Below are 16,862 nucleotides of genomic sequence, written 5' to 3' on the forward strand. Positions count from 1 at the left end.
GAAAGAGTTATTTACAATGAAAGAATGATTCTCCAAGAATTTTAATTTTTCTGAGTGAATAACTTCTGTGGAACTCTGTTTTCAGTTTTCTCCCATACCACATCTCATGTTTGAATGTTGGCGAGTTGAACGGTATGGATTAGGAAGGTCTTTCAAGCTGACAATTACAAATGTGTCTGCCTGAAAAAGAAGGCTATTTTGTTTTGAAAGTAAGGCATTAGACCAGTTTTAGCAAGCAGCAGTTGGCCATAGGAATGATATCCACATAAAAATTAGATGATATACAAATAAATATAAAATTGTTCATTCTTCATTAAGCAGATGAAATGAAGAGACTTCACTTCTCAGCCATGGTGATAAGCCAGAGAAGTTGCATTTTGCTCTTAGTACTAAAATTGCTTTATCAGTGTATTCAAGGAGATACACCCTAAAAATTTGTCCCTTAAATGTTTCCCAGTGAGTTAATATTATTAGAGAATATTTAGTAATCTCTAAATTTAAAAAATATTGATAAAGGATAGTCTGGACCCCATAAAACATGTATTAATACTTATCCAAAATATTAATCAAGGATATATAAATATTGGTTTTAATATTAAATATATTTATAGAACATACTTATAAATATTAGACCATAAAGATAATATATTGTATTTGATTTATAAAGGATAGTATGAGACCTCTGCAACTGTGTGTGCAAGGCTATTTTTACACACACAGAGAGTGTTTTTCTGCAACCGAAGATAGCAATCAATAGATGAACTCAAGCTGAAAATGCAGTTTATAGTCTTCTTTTTAAGCATTTCTGTACAATTCCTCAGGTGGAATAAAGCTGTTTGCACAATAAGAAAAGCAGCTAAAGAAAACTGCAAACAGCTTTTGAGTTCTGATGAATCGCTTCTCAACAAGTCATTGAAGAATCTTTTTCAGGCTTGGTAAGAGGAAGCTTATTTTATTGAGGCAGATGAGGACTGAAGAGATCTGCTTCTTCATTATGGTGATAATGTGAGGTGAATTTTACAAGTGAGGCAGTCCTTGCTGAATTTAAAAAAATCCTTGCAAATTTAAAAAAATGACTACATTTGCCTTCAATGGTTCTAGACACTGTAATATTTATATTAATAGTGACATTTGCTTTTTTTTTTGCCTTACATTTTTTTTCTCCACTTTTTAGCCTGAAATGCTATAATATTAGTATGAGATGATAGCTGTTGAATTCTTATGCCAGCAAATTTAATTTAGAGGTATAAAGTTGTCAAAGTGATGACTCAGCTTGTCTTTTTTTTTTTTAATGGCTGATCTCTCTAGGAAGCTGCTGTTCATTGAAATTAGCGAATTGATCCAGGAATGATGTGCCTATCAGCTGAACGTGCAGGGTTGTGGTGGCTCAGCCTGGCTTCTATATGCGTACGGAGAGAACTAGTAAGTCAGGAAAGAGAAATAGATCTGGATCTTGCTTCTGAGCAGGATGTCAAACACCCAAGGGCAGAGCTCATTGAAAGCAACAGCTGCCACTTCGTGGGAAATCCTGGGCCAAAGTGGAAACTGTAATCTTTCACAAAGCTACATACTCCTTTTGATTTTTTTTTTTTTTTAATAAAAGTTAAAGTTACAAAACTACTGAAAGGCTAAAGCTGAGACCAAACATTTAGAGATCTTCCTGTTGAAAATTTACATATAATGGAGAAATGCTTTAATTTTTCCAGAATTACCATTTTCTGATAGGAAATGGCTCTAGTGAAATATCAGTAAATGGGTGAATGAGGACATCTGGCTCAACATGTCAGTTTCTGTGGGCTAATGAAGTGTTGTGTTATAGCTGAATTTCTCTCTTTCTCAATTGTCTGTGCAGACAGGCTCTCGTTAAGACAGCAATCTGTTTGCCTCTGATTCTGAGATTATTTTGCTTTCCCAAACTGATATTATCTATACAGGAAATTAGTAATGAGGGTACGATGTTAACTGGAAGGCAACTCCTATTACTTAATCTGTTTCTATATTAATTTTCAAGGATGAAATTGGCAAAGGATTTGTTTGAACATTAGTCTTGCATTGGCTGTCTCGTATAATTCGGGGAAATTTTTTGAAATAAACATTTTTTGTTTTCTTCAACTCCTTTGCCCTCAGAGAGTTTTTAAGCATCATTTACATGCATTTTGGACAGAGTGAGATTAAATAGCAAATGCCTTATAAATCATGCAGTTATACTGCTTGGAATGAAGCTGACATATTTCTCTAAACAAATCTTGAATCAGAAATCAGAAGGAAATTAGTCTGATATCAGGTGATAACCACGCTATGAATACTGAGGGGAAAACTTGGATGTGCTAAATGAAGCAATATTTCATCCATTTAAATATCTTTTTCATTTTCTTCTGCTAGATGGTATTCAGAAGACCTTGACAAAACTTATAAAGAGAGGTCCTAAACAAACTCATTATATTCTAAGACTTCTCCACAAGCAAGAAAATAAATCTCTACCAATATACTTAGTGCTTAATTTCTCTGCTTTTCTTTGATTTTGGAGATGTCTGCCAGCTGTTTTCTCCTTGAGTTTATCCACTGCCTGTCATTTATATGCAAATTACATGTGTCTGAAATGGTATGATGCTGCAGGAGGTCAATGATGAATAAAACAGGACTGGAAGCGTAGCGTTATAGCACTGCTGAGAGTTTTACTGGCCATATTGGCAATTATGTGAAGAGTAACACGTATTGCAAAGTGAATATTTAAAGGCTGTTGTGTAGTTCTAATGTGGAAACAAGTGCTCACCTGTATTAGATCAAAAGTTTGAAAATCTTTCCTTATTTTAAAACCAATCATTATCATTTCTCAGTTTAAAAAATAAAGTCCTCTCTCCAAGTGTGAGCCTAATAAATAATTTAAAACTACGTGCATGCTGCATATCTGGGCTGCTGCAGCTTTTTATTTTATCTTTTCAATATCCAGCCCTTACTGAAAACCAGTGCATTCTCAACCTTTTCACATAACTTACAATACAGCATGTTGTTTTGAGGCTTTGCTCAGGTATTATATTGTCACACAGATAAATACCTTTCAAATAACCTTCTCTCAAAGAGCTGATAAAATTTCCCTTTCCCACTCAATGAAAAAGGGCCATATCTATGGGATATATCAGATGTTTTCCACTTGAGGTCTGAGCAAGTTCTGTATGCATGTCACTGGATAAATGGGACAGTTTCCCCTACCACAAAGGCAAACACAAGTAGAAGATAAATGTAAACCCAGCACAGAGCTGATTACGCTTTTCAAAAGGCAGATTAAAGCTACCAGCAAGAGGATTAACAATAACAGGAAAGCAGCTGGAAGAAATCAAGAATCCCGTTTATCACATGCAGCAGTGCATGTATTTTATTACTTTTCCTCAGGCCAACCTCAGCAGGGGATGCAGTGCCTAAAATCTAGCACTTGGTTGGCTAATTGGGGAACATGGCACGTAAGAGTTAATGGATTTTGCATAGCAACCACATGGAGAATATAAAAAACATTTCTAACCACCTGAGAAAAATTTTCTTATCCAGATAAACTTACACTCAAAAATCTGGTCTTTCAGCTTTTTTCTTCTTTTGTATGCTCTTAACCAAATACGTTTTCAAATGTGGATGCCTGATTTTTGGCAACTTAATCCCTACTTCCGCTCCTAAATGAACCACTTATTTGCTAATTTAGATTTCTTTATCTCCTTTGTTGGAAATTAATTATTGTTTTTACCATCTGCTGTCTAAGGGCACCTAGTCTCAGTATTAAGGCAATAAAATGCATTTACTCCTGCTGTATTGCAGACCGCAGAACAAGAAGATGTGTTGAATCTTCTAAATGCTAAAGGAGAAATCCATTTCTATATCTCTGTGTACATTGCCCAAACCACTGGTCTCAAATCTTGCCAGATTAGTCTCTGATGCTTCACTTACTTAGAATTTCATTCACTGACCTGCGTCTCCTTGCTCAGTGTCCTCTTGGTTGATCCTACCTGCTTTCTAGCCTCCCATGGTAGCTGTCATGCTTACCACAGAGAAGTTAAACAACCATTGATTATTTAATCAGTTCTAAAGAAAGCGTTAAAAACAGTGATGGACCTACCTGATCTCTCCAAATACAGCTCCTGCTCTGAGTGTAACCAGAACTTTCGTACCATCAGGGCCTCCAAGGACTTGAACTTCACCCTGTTTGATGATGTACATCTCTCTGCCAATCTCTCCCTGGCAACACAAACACACGAAGATCTTATGTTTTAGCAAGGCATGGTATTTTTTTCTGTTTGAATAATCTGACAAACTCCTCTTTAAGTGTCTTTCCCATTTCTTATACAAAAGTTTATCAGTATTATGGAGAAATAAATATTTGCGCTACTTTTCCTAGTACTGAGCACAAGCGCAAGGACTGACTCTGGCAGGTAATAATTGTGATGTGGCACAATATCTGAACAGCAGTAAGACTACCTAGGCCAGCTTGGAAAAAGAAGACTAGATAATAATCAGGATTGTAGCAGTAATTTCCATCAACTCTTCTGGTGGAAATTAAAGTACTTCAGCAACACATTTAATAACAAAGAAATGCAAAAAGGCTACACTTCATGTCTAAAAAGCTTCAATTTTTACACTAGTATTTCTAATCATCACTTACCTAATTTAAAAGGAAAATAAGAATGAACAATCTTTCAAAAAGTTGTCTACTTTAATGTAAATCACTGCATGGTTTGAGAGATTATTAGTTTATTATTATCCTCCATATAATCTACTAGGATTCAAAGCATGATATCAGTATATACAATAAAAAGCAGGCAAGCTGGAGTAATATGATGGATTTGACAAGCGTGACCATAACAGTCTTCACAACATCTCAGTAACACAGGCAAATAAATATTTTTTCGCTCATGCAGCTAGAGTAATTGAGGCAAAGCAGCAATTTCATTTTAAAACTGAAAAAGCAACAGCACCAAAGCCAGGACTGAAAACACACGGCTTACACTTCCTATCCCTTCACTTGCGCCTCCAACCCTGCGTGTTGGAGGCTCCTTGGTAAAATACGAGGCCAACATACCAACATACATCCAAGGAGGAGGTAGTTCCAACAGGGTTTTATGCCCTACTGCATGTTACAGCATTAATGGGATTACTGTGGTTGTTGGCCATGTAGTAGATCTATACAAGTGAGATGCCTTTTAGCTCTGAATCAAGCTGGAGTAAATTGATCCTTCCAGTTCTCATAATCTGTCATTATTGAAAACTCTTTGCATCTGACTGGAATATCAGGACCTTGAATCTGTTACTGTCATTTATTATCTCTGTTGTGGTGGAGTCCCAGCCATAGTCCAAGATCCTTTCATGCTATGCATTGTACAAGTAAACACACCAAACTATTCTTCCACTCTTCCTAGCCAACAGTAATTCTCAGATTGGTCTTTGAAGGGACACACCTGATCAATGCATTCACAAATGTTTAACTTCCTACACTGTGGAGTCAGTGGGAGTAACTCAGCATTCGGGAAGAGGATCATGTGCTTAACTCCTGGAGGGAGCAGGACCTTAGTGAACATGCTAGACCAGAACAGCTAAAGACAATTTGAGGGGTTCTGATGGTCACTTCTGGGTGTGTTATGAACTGCCCGTGAATTGTTCTCCCTCTGAATGCTTTAATTACATCCAACACTGCCTATGAGTATGTTTACATGCCTTCTGGAAAGAGACTTGGGCTCACTTTGCCAGAAGCTGAGCTGTCTACCTGTGTTACTATAAGGCCATGTTTGAACCAAAATGCTAGGAGAAGATAGGCTTCTTTGCTAAGGGACAGTGTGACAGCATTCTGTTGGAAGTCTGGAGATGGCTCAAAGCTGTGAGTGAAGTTAGAGCAAGATTAGATCCTGCTGTAAGGTGCAGTGTGGGATGCAGTGTATTTTCTACATTCTTGGATAATTCCACTTGAGTTTCTCAATACACAAGTGAAGCACATGCAAAGCATCATAGATTGAGACTGTAGGCTAGGTTTGTTTGTATATGTGTATAAAAAAATTAAGCTTGCTCCATTTTAAATATTAAAACTTCATGATGCATCATTAGATAAGCCATATTTACATTAAGTACTTTCCCATATTACTATAATTTTGTGTTTGATAGTGTAAGTAATAAAATTCATATTGCCTTGTTCCAGGTTGAAACTTGAAAGCACCTTTGTTATTATGACACAGAATACCTTAATTACTTTTATGCTATCTAATTCATTCAGGATTAATTTTATTTAAAGGACACTGTTGACCGTTACCTGAACTCTTTTCTAAAATACATACTATAATTATTATTTGAAAGAGACAACAATGCTCACCTTTTTGCAGACAAAGTCACCAGGTAAATACACAATGGATTTCAACCTTAGCAGCATGTCGTATATCATCTGGGTATCGCACCCCTGTTAAAATTGTTAGAATTGATTGCTCTATTAATTCAGTAACACAAGTGATTATTAGTGTTTACACTGGGCAGCAAAACCCAACCACACATGGATGATGCAGAGGTTCATAAGTAGAAAGCAAACTCAAAACATCATAAAGATCAGCTTTTAGATCACAGAAAAGACTGAAAGAATTGTCATTTCAGATACTTAAAAAGTTCCCTTTGGCATGAAAATATTTTCATTTTTTACAAAGTAAGCTTCTATACATCTAAATTTACTGAGAAAGCTCAGTTAGTGCTGTATTTATGGGTTTTTTATGTGATTTTTTTTTTTCACCGATCCAGGGGAAAGAAACCCAGATTGTGTCAAATATTGATATGAATCAATGAATTCCACATTTTCAGCAAATGTGGCAGAAACCGTGCACATATATAATATCGTGATTTTTTTTTTGCAATTATCTGAACGAACAAATTAATGTTAAAGTTACTGTGTGTCGAGAGTACTTCTAAAAATGCAATATCTCCTTGGTTTTGTTGTCAGAAATACAATCTCAAGTAGCACATCTAAATTATATCTCTGGAAAGCTATCATGATAACAAAGAGAAAGCTCCTTTGCACAAAAAGTTACTAAAAAGTAGCATTCACTACATCAAAATTATGTTGCCAGAACATATAGCTTTAGTGATCTCTCACTCAGTGCTAGGCAGTATACAGCAAGGTGGACTGTATTAAAAATTACATTCTTCTATGTCTGACTCCTGAGATTAGTTATACTCTGAAAGCACTTCCAGTCTGACCATAACATCAGCTTTAATATGTTGATATAACAGGACTGTGTCTTAATCTCATTTGCTTTTTATTAAATTTCTGCTTTGCCACAAAAAATTCAAAGGCAGGCACTTGGCTTTGTCCTGACATGTCTCCATTGACAGAAATATTTCTTAGACCTACTTTGCATATTAACAAACATATTCTAAAGTGTTTCAAGATGCACGATACAAGGTTCCTGTCTCATGAATACCACATATTTCTACATTCTCCTGTAAAACTACTTGCTTTGAATAAGTCAACTTTATTGACAATGGCAAAGTTCACATCAATTGCAATGGCTAGTTGCATTTTGGTTGGCATCTGCTCCAGTAATTCTGATTCATCTGTAAAAGAAAAAAAAAAAAAAAAAAAGCAAACTCTGTTAGTTAGAAAATGTAAAGGAAGAATGAAAGAATGTCCATAAAATGAAATTGGTACAGAAAAATACCTTACTGGAGCTATTCTAGCATTTATGAGTTCAAATGAGAAAGCTGCTAATATGCTTTTACTAAGTTATTGTCATTTAAGTTACATATTTTGTCTAAAGTTATAACCAGAATATTATTTACATTACTAGAATTTGTGAAATGGTAAGTGTCCTATTGCTTTGGAGTTTTTTCTTTTCTAAAGTAAATTGAATACCCTCCTCTCACGGCTTGCATGCAATTCAGAAAAGGAGAAACGTGAATTTCACCCTGTATCTGTATACAACTACTGTTACTTGGATTTCCTACGTAACTGAAATTGGAAAGCCTTACCCAACATTCCCTGAGAGTCCCATGTGTATTCATACCAGGTTCGAACACGATTTTGGACCACTTTTGGAATAGAGTAAGTGTTCATATAGGAGACAGTGTTGTCCATGCAGGAACGGTAGTAGTTCTGTCCTGCTGTGGCTGCTCCAATTACATCTCTCATCTGCAAACATCGGTTTTTGTTACTACACATTTCAGCAAAAATAGTCTTGATTTGAATATCTTGTCAACAACATATAAAAAGAATAAAACACTTGTTTGCAGAATCACTGATTAATTATACATTCAGCTGCATGTTTTGAATAGGTGCTTCATCTGCTTTTTCAGAAGCATTACAGATTTAATCTAATTGTGTTGGAAAGTCTATATTTATGATTTTAAAGGATCACTTGTGGGGTTTAGCTTATTCTTCTGTCTCATATTTCTGCATATGGATGAAAAACATAGATAATGCTTTTCTTAAAATCCATAATAAAGCTACTCTGCATGTGGTGTGCAATGCAAGTCAGAAGTGAAGCAAAGTAAGCTAACTTTCTCTAATAACTCAGCTGGCACCACGAGAACTAAGATCCTGCCACTGTTTAAATAGTTAAGAGAATCTAGATCAGTCCTAAAAATGCACTTGGAGCTGAAAGGTGACCTTGAAGATTTTAGTGCAGAAACGTCATTTAATGTTCCAACACAAATGTAATTTAGTTTTTAGAAAATTGATAAGTCAATGTTCATAGATATTCCTTCCTCAAAAGCATAACTATATGGACATTTTTTTTTTAGTAGAATACCTTCATATTGCAATAGCCAAGGACTAGCGTGCCAGTGGGCTGAATTCTGCTTTTTATTACAGAGATGCAACTGATTGCAGGAGGAATAACAGCTTTTAGGCAAGTATGCTAAACCAGGAATAACTCAGTAATTTTAAGAGCTCTTTGTAAACAGGAATTAAGACAAACTGCAGTGAAGCTGTTTGTGTGTTGAAGTTTAAGGTTTGAGTCTGGTTACTAATCTGCAGAATCTTTCGGGAAATGGTGCTTTCATTTACAGTTATATCAAACTAAGAAAAAAAGTAATGAATATGCAAACTCTGAAGCTTAATCCAATATACTTGAAGTGAATAGTTTTCCAGAATGAATATTTTATATTAACTACTTTGTTTTATTTTTGGTAATTCTTGTTTATGGATGAATTTTACATCCTATAGGCAAGAGTCTGTTTCACTACAGTTACACTTCTTGCACTTCTAAACACCAAAAGACATCTGCACTTTTTCACTGTTTGATTGAACTTTTCAAATTCTGTATTCAAAATAAAAATTAAATTTCAGTTGTCATCTTTGTTTTTTTCATAATAATTCTTCCAATAACAAGCATGTACAAATAAAAGGTCTGGAATTATTTCTACAGGAATCCAATAAGATAGTCTCACGTAGGAACCATGACATTTGTTTTTCTGTAGGCAAGGTATTTTAAAACCTATGGATCTAAAGGCCAAGTTTAATAGTTACAAGCCAGACATATTTCAGTTACATTCATTTGGAAATATAACTGATTTGCTGTGCTGTGGGCTTTTCTTTTTTTTTTTTTCCTCCAGCCAAATGAGAACCGAGAGAAATAGAAAAAAAGTTAATTCTGAGGTTAACAAATATGTTGTAATTTATGGAGGAGGGCAGAATTCTAGTTTGACAAAAATAATGAGATTTCCTTTAACTGTATTCTATTGTCAGTGGTATCAAGTGTGACTTATTCAGTAATTTCTACACATTGATATCATACCTACACTTGTAATTTTTATGTCAGGTTTAACACTACAATGTGAATGTTAAGGAACTGTCTCCTTGGCTGTGAGGAAGAAAAAAGGAATTATACTTTGTTTCAAGAATCATCTGTGTCCTGCAGTCTTGGCTTTAAATCAGGTTGTGTGCAAAATGGCTCCAAAACAAGGAACAGATTAAACACATGCATTTGCCAGAACAATAAATGCAGGTGACAGTTAAATAGAGGGACATTCAGATGGAAGTGAAACTTTTTCCCAGAACTAAACTCCATTAAATTGAATATATTATCGCTACATTACAGTAATTTGAACATATCTAGTTATTGATTTTTTTTTTCTGTACCTGACCAATTAAGCTGGAGAAGACAAAGACACCCAAGAAAAAATTCAGCAGTTGAAAAACTATCTCAAAGAGAGTGTGTGGTTCTGGAAGGCCACCGATGGTGATTAGAGTACGAACCGCCCAGTAGTAACACCTCAGATACCTGTGGATACAGATAGCATTTTTGTTATTACCTGTAGGTACTTATGTGGTTGAAGTTAAGCATATACCTGCCTGAGTTGGGCTGTTCAGTGGTGCTTTTTAGTCCAAAAGACCTTCAGCACTTTTTTGTAAAGGGTTATTATTTTACAAATGATACAGTTATGTAGATCATATTGAGCTGAATGTTCTCACTGACGGCAAAATAACAATATATGGGAAATGCAGTGGTTACTTACTGTTCTCCAGTAACTCTATGCAGCATTACAGAAGACTTCTGTAACAAATTGCTGAGGTGGACACCACAGTGTTAGAATGCTAACAGAAAGATGCTACAATGTTAAAGGCAGAGTAAAAGGGTTAGAGACTTCCCAGAGTTTATCATCTGTAGCGTTCTAGATGCACACATATATGAAGGTCTTTTCCATGGGCTCACTTGGTGACACCAATGTGAAGCCTTATGGTGGGCATGACAAATGCAGTGTTCTTCCTGTGTCCATTCATTTTCCTGCCCCTTTAACCACATTAGTCTTCCTCCCACTCTGCTTCTGAGCACCCTTCATTGGCTCTGCCTCCTGGATTATGTCAAACAGAAGTTACATGTTTCCACAAGCTGCATGTTTATCCAGCTTCTCCAAACCACTTCACTTATTCAGCACTGAAAGGTTGACTCCTGTATTAACTTCTCCTAGTTTCTGGCCTCCACTATTTCTTCTGTCACCTTAACAAACACTTTCTTGCCTTCTTCACTACTTTCCCCTCATGCCTGGGAAAAGCTGTCCATCAATGGCTATAAAATCACCTTCTTAATGCCCTTCAAGACTTTTCTCAGAGCTCTCTTGATCTAGAAACCAAATATAGAGGTGAGCAATGGTCAGTCACAAAGACTCTGCCTCAACATACAGCTTATGCTGACTCCTTCACAGTATTTGTCTGCTGTCTGTCACTTCTCGGATCTGAAGTGTGGGCTCTTTGCTCAAAGACTTTTTGGTTCTGCTTCTACAGCCCTCTTTGTACAGCCTTGTGCATAACAAAGCCTGTTGCATTCAAGTGCTGTTAGTGTGATAACACAAGTGTATGAAAACAACAAAGGACCTGGGCAGAATTTTTTTTTTTTTACATTTTGTGAGGATAGTCATACTAACTCTCTAAAAAAAACCCCAAATTACATGTCTGTATATCTATATATATATAGATATACACACACACATAAAGTACCTTGGAATCTCTAAGAATCTATTTTAAAATTGATTCTAGAGCACGGCACCACTAATAATGCAGCATCCCCCATACTGTGCATTGGGGATTAATTAGTTCAAATCATTGCTGTGAATGTGCTGTGATTTCCCTTCCTTCTTTTCTGAGCTAATTTCCCTTCTTTCTTTTCTGAGTAATTTAGGAGCTCAGGAATTTAGGTTTAGGAATGTTTTTTAAAGTCTCCTATTAATTACAATTTGACTTCCTAAATCTCTGTACAATCAGACTTCAGCTTCACTAATGATTAGGAGTGGAAGTTTGTTTTCCTTAATTATGCAATGAGATTTTCTATTATTTCATCTATGACTACTGCTTTTGAAGCAATAAAGATTCCTTCTATTTGTTAAATATTGTTGAGTTTGAAATAATAAAAAAAAAACAACAGAGAAGAAATACTTTTGGAGATGTTTGTTTTGAAATAGACAGTCTTGCATGCATGCCTATTCTGCATCTGATGCTACCTGATCTGCTTGCAGGCTTCAGGTGTACATTTTAATTTGGTGGCTTCCACTTCTAAACGTCTTTCTCAATAAGATATGAACTCCACTTCTATTTGTACATGGTGCATGTAACAATACAGTTGGAGGGTAATTTTTGTGCAAATATGAGAAAATAAGCTCAGAATAACAACCAATTCCAATAAGGGCTTTATTTAAATCACTCAAAAGTGTTTCCAAGTCTTTCACCTGAAATGTCAAGCTTTACCAAGCAATCTATTTTTGCTTTTCATTACAAACTCGCTTTTATCTTCATTGCAGATTAATGAAATGCAGTTAACAATGATAATTTTCACTATAGTTTTCTAGCTTTAGATTTTAACAGCCAGAACTGGCTGTTTTCATTCAGAGTCCTTTATTTAAAAAATTCATTGCATCTCTCCCATCATATAACTTTTCCTTGTTAGAGGTGCAAAATGAATAGCTGGATTACACCCCTATAATATGTTCACTGAGTTAAAAAAAAAAAAAAATCATCACCTATGCATGCTTCCAGCAAAGTATGCTTAAGTGGCAGCTTTCTCTTAGTCTTCTGTAGCATAAATAAATTGTTTAAAAAAGCCTCAGATCTGTTTTGGAAGAATTGCAAATTTAAGCGTAAAATGATGTCTCTAGCTGGTGTGAGGGGAATTGTAATATAAAGCACATTAATATCTTATTCATTTGCCATAACTGAGAATGCTGTAGTGCTTGAAACATGTATCATTTATGAATATAAAAATAAAGAAATTAACATTACTTCTGTGCTAGTTACTATAAGAAACAAAAGTAATTAACCAACTCCCTCACCCTCACCGGCCTTGGATGCCAAGCTTGCTAAGTCCACCATGACAGACAATAATAATCTTCCTTCTGGGACATGTCTACAAGAAATGAAAGCAGCTCCTTAAAGGAATTAAGGGGTCACCTTCTTCTTTGCAGTGTTGTATATCCATAATGTGGGAGATTTATTCAGATCTGCCTGCCCCTTTCTGAAGATGTAGCTAATACAGTATATTCTTCTGTAATTTTATTTCAAAAGAAACTACTGGCAAAGTCACATAATATCCACTATCTCTTACGCACAGGATTTATATTTTCTCCATTTACGCATTTTATTGTTCTTATTTTAATCTGAAATGAAAGTTACACAGCTGAAATACAAAGCAGCTTTTTTTTCCCTAAGAAGGGGAGAAATAAGATTGTAAATTTATTTTAAGGAAAGCCAGAAAAAACAGACTCCTATTTCAATAGTATTAACAGCTCTGCTTCCTACTAGCTAGTGTCTGGAAACCATCATTGCTCACCACGCAGCTTACTAGCCTGCTATAAAACTACTGTTGAAGCAAACACGAGAAGACAAGAAAGGGATTTTCCCTCTGCACAACATAGAGAGTATGCTTATCCTTCAGGTAATCAAACTACTGGATTTTTTCCCTAAAGTATTAGATATGAAAACGTTGAGAAACACTGCACATGAGATACCTTGTAATATTATGCCAATAGAAATCTTTTTCATGAAAGTCAATTTCAGAATACACTGAACTACTTACATGGTTTTGGTTAATGCAGGTAAATCAGATGTTTGTGCATGTGGCTATCAGATTTTAAGGTGGTATTCACACATTCATTTCAGCCTGGGGAAGCATTATTTCAGGGCTACCACGTTTGACTCCTTTCAGATTACAACCAGGATGGGTGCCAGTCTTACTGTGTGTTGGGCAATGCATTCCAAAGAAGTAGAGTTGCTCTAGGCACATGAAGTAACCATTTTCTGGGACTTCCAGATATCCACTAAATCTGTGCCCAGAGCAGGAAGGCAGCAAGCTATAGTGAAACATCACCAGGATGCAAAAAGATGTTTTGATTAATAAATATGCCAGAAAATTTTGCAGTCTGCCTCAGGGTGACTTGCAAACAGCAGAAGAAATATATCATGAGCAAAGTGGAATGAGTTGTTTTGCCTAACTGTAACGCTGAACTGGGGGGTTTGCAGGAGAATGTCAGCTCCCTAGTTTTAGTTTCCCTTATAGGCAGTGTTGAGACAATTCAGAACGATGACATGGTGTTCCTGCCTTGAATCACTTTCTAGAGGATATGTATGTTTTCCTGGGGAACTAGGGAGACTGATCTCTTACTTAGGTAGCTAAATTAGACAGAAAATAACCATATATAGTTCAAATTGCTCACTTATCTGTAATTAAGAGACCTGTTCAATATCCTGCTGCTGTGGTTACATAGGTTCTATACTATGGCATTATGTCTGTGGTGCCATCCTTCTGCGTTCGGAGACTGAGGTCCTTCTGCCTAATTATACCAAGCTTGCGAGTGCAGTTTCAATGCTGGGAAAATCTTGTGTGGCTAATTTGGGTGCATTGCAGGGAGGGTAAATTTGATTGTCTTTTGCACCTCAACTTTGATTGAAGGCTGCCATACAAGACCTCAAATCTTCTTGCACTGGCACTAGCACTTTAGAACCTGGACATGAGCTGGAAAATAATACAGCTTGCAGAAATTTGCAAAAAGAGCTACTTTTTGATAATTTTGCTTGTGGTTTGAGTGCTGTGTACAGCACTTCTTTAGCCTGGAAAGGGGAAAAAAATATTCTAGAAGTGCTGACATTTTCAAGAACTGGTTTTGGCTATAACTAGCAATATTATATGGACACAGCAGGAATTCTACATAAAACATTCATGCTACTAAATTAGTGCCAGATCCCTTGCTTTGGGTCAGTGCAATCTGAGACCACTAGAATTTTGATTTATTTGTCAAACTGCTTAGTGTAATTTTTTTTTTTTAATTAGCTAAGAAGCTATGTTTGCCTTATCTTCTTTCTGAATGTGTTCCCATTGTACGTAGGACCAATGGCATATTATGCTTCAAATATTGGCAGCTCTGACTGCTATGTGAAAGGAAATTACATCTGCATTGCTGTGCTATAACATATACTGCAGTTCTGGTCACTTTTCTGACAGATTTTTCCTGGATTGTTGTTGATTCCTACTTTCCAAATAAATCAATATACCTAGAAGTATCTTGTCTGATACGTTTAAATTCGCATTGCATCTCCAATAATAACTAATGTTCACAATGTCCAAAATTCCCCAAATATTTGACAACCAGATAATGTGTCATGTTTGATTAATCTAAGGCAATAGCTATCCTATACAGAAGGCATTTGCTGTTAGTGAGATACCAAGCTATACTTCATGAAATGCAGCTCAACTTGGGGTTCCGTGTACGTGGGACCATGTAATACAGTATGAGTTAGATACAGGGAGAAGAATGGTGTCATGCATTCACCAACTAATGTCAGGATGAGGTAGATTAATGGTTTAGTGAGATTTACATGGATATATTATAGTATGTGTTTTATTTCAATAACTTAGTGTAATGCAGACCTTGAATTATCAAGTTATTATTATTGCTTATTAAAAAATCTGCCCTAAATCCCAGGTGATTTCAGTGTGATGACATTTGAAAAGTGTTTTTGACTCCTTGTGGAAAAGGTATCACAAAATACTAAAAATACTGACTGTTGCCTCTAGGCACAACTGCATTGTCTGTGATCAAGCTAGCAAATAATGTCTACCAATTGTTTCCTTGAGTAAAATATTCTCATCCATGAAAAACAGGAACACTTTCTTGCCTGTTCTGAAGAAACAATAAAATCTTGAAAACTGAGTAAGCACTCTACTTTCAGAGCTTTCTGGTTACTCACTTACCTTATTTTTTAATTATGAGGCAAGTATTCCCAAGAATGACATTATAAAATATATCTATAATGGAAATTCATTCTGCATTTTTCTTGTCAGATTTCTGGAAGCCTTGATCCTGCAAATAAATACTTGCCTATAACTTCACTTACATAAGTGGTCCCACTGAGCTCCATGAGTCTGCTTGCACGTGTCTGATGGCGGTACTCAAGCTGTGTATTTTAGTGGTGTGTGGAAATTTGTCGGTATTTTTTTTGAGAGAGAAGGCTAATTTTTTTTTAAAAAGCTACTTTACACTAAGTGTGTTTTACTCTCAAAGGCTTTTTTGTTACCCTTCAAGAGAGTGACTTCACACCAAACTAATGATGTCTGAGAAAACTGCAAGCAACAAGAGCATGTCTCTAAAAGAAACATGAAAAGTTTACAGTGTGATTTATGACAGCAGTAATACATTATGTGTGGTTTTGCAAATAATGTTGTTAATGAACAAATTGAGTTTCTGTGGCTTTAACTGTATTATGGTCTTTAAAAGAAATGAATGTTCATACATCTGAACCTACTACATGTGTTTTTATATATTATGACTTTACTATTTTCTTTTGCTTCCTCTCCATCATCGTAATGAACGTCCCTTGCTTGGCACTCAGCCTATTGCCATAACAAGGAGTTTGTGGAAAAGTGTATTACCATCCACTCCTTCCTACTGGAAATGCTGCCACATATTTAAGCAGGACCTTCTCAAAAGATCAGAGAAAAAGGGTGGAATTTTTTCAGACCAATCACCATGGTATTTAGAGGAACAAAATTATTGCATTTTAATGACAGGGTGCTATGTGTCAGGAAAAAAAAAAATAAAAATCTGTGCCTCTGATTCCTTTGAGAGATTGCTCTGCAACCCGTCTATCAGTTCCCATGTGCATATGCAATCAGTAAGTTTAATTTATGACCCTTGTTGCTTTCTAAATGTTTAATTAAGTTAGTGCTTAGCACTGACTCATAAACCTATTAAAGCTGAAAGCGGTAAACTGATAATTCACTGCACCTGCCCTCCAAATATGTGTTAGTAATGACAGCTGCTAATCAGCAGTCATGGTGCTAAAAGTTTGCTATCCAAGCACTTGTAAAGTAAGGGCATACCCTACAAGCAAAGGAAAAGGAGGGGGATGCAGGAAGGAGCAAAATCAA

The 16,862-nt window shown here is 35.9% G+C and overlaps 1 protein-coding gene across 1 annotated transcript in view; it reads right to left on the reverse strand.

Moving 5' to 3' along the window:
• The window catches only part of CNGB3 (cyclic nucleotide gated channel subunit beta 3), a 67,516-nt gene that overhangs the window by 7,431 nt on the left and 43,223 nt on the right, over positions 1–16,862 (reverse strand). The window contains exons 11-15 of the mRNA XM_086740991.1: positions 10,091–10,232; positions 7,981–8,140; positions 7,469–7,566; positions 6,341–6,424; positions 4,103–4,221 (exon numbers count right to left, since the gene is read on the reverse strand). Coding sequence (XP_086597117.1) covers positions 4,103–4,221; positions 6,341–6,424; positions 7,469–7,566; positions 7,981–8,140; positions 10,091–10,232 — 603 coding nt within the window. The remainder of the gene's footprint in view (positions 1–4,102; positions 4,222–6,340; positions 6,425–7,468; positions 7,567–7,980; positions 8,141–10,090; positions 10,233–16,862) is intronic.

Source organism: Chlamydotis macqueenii, chromosome 2 (assembly GCF_036417535.1).
Source record: "Chlamydotis macqueenii isolate bChlMac1 chromosome 2, bChlMac1.mat, whole genome shotgun sequence".
Taxonomy (NCBI): domain Eukaryota; kingdom Metazoa; phylum Chordata; class Aves; order Otidiformes; family Otididae; genus Chlamydotis; species Chlamydotis macqueenii.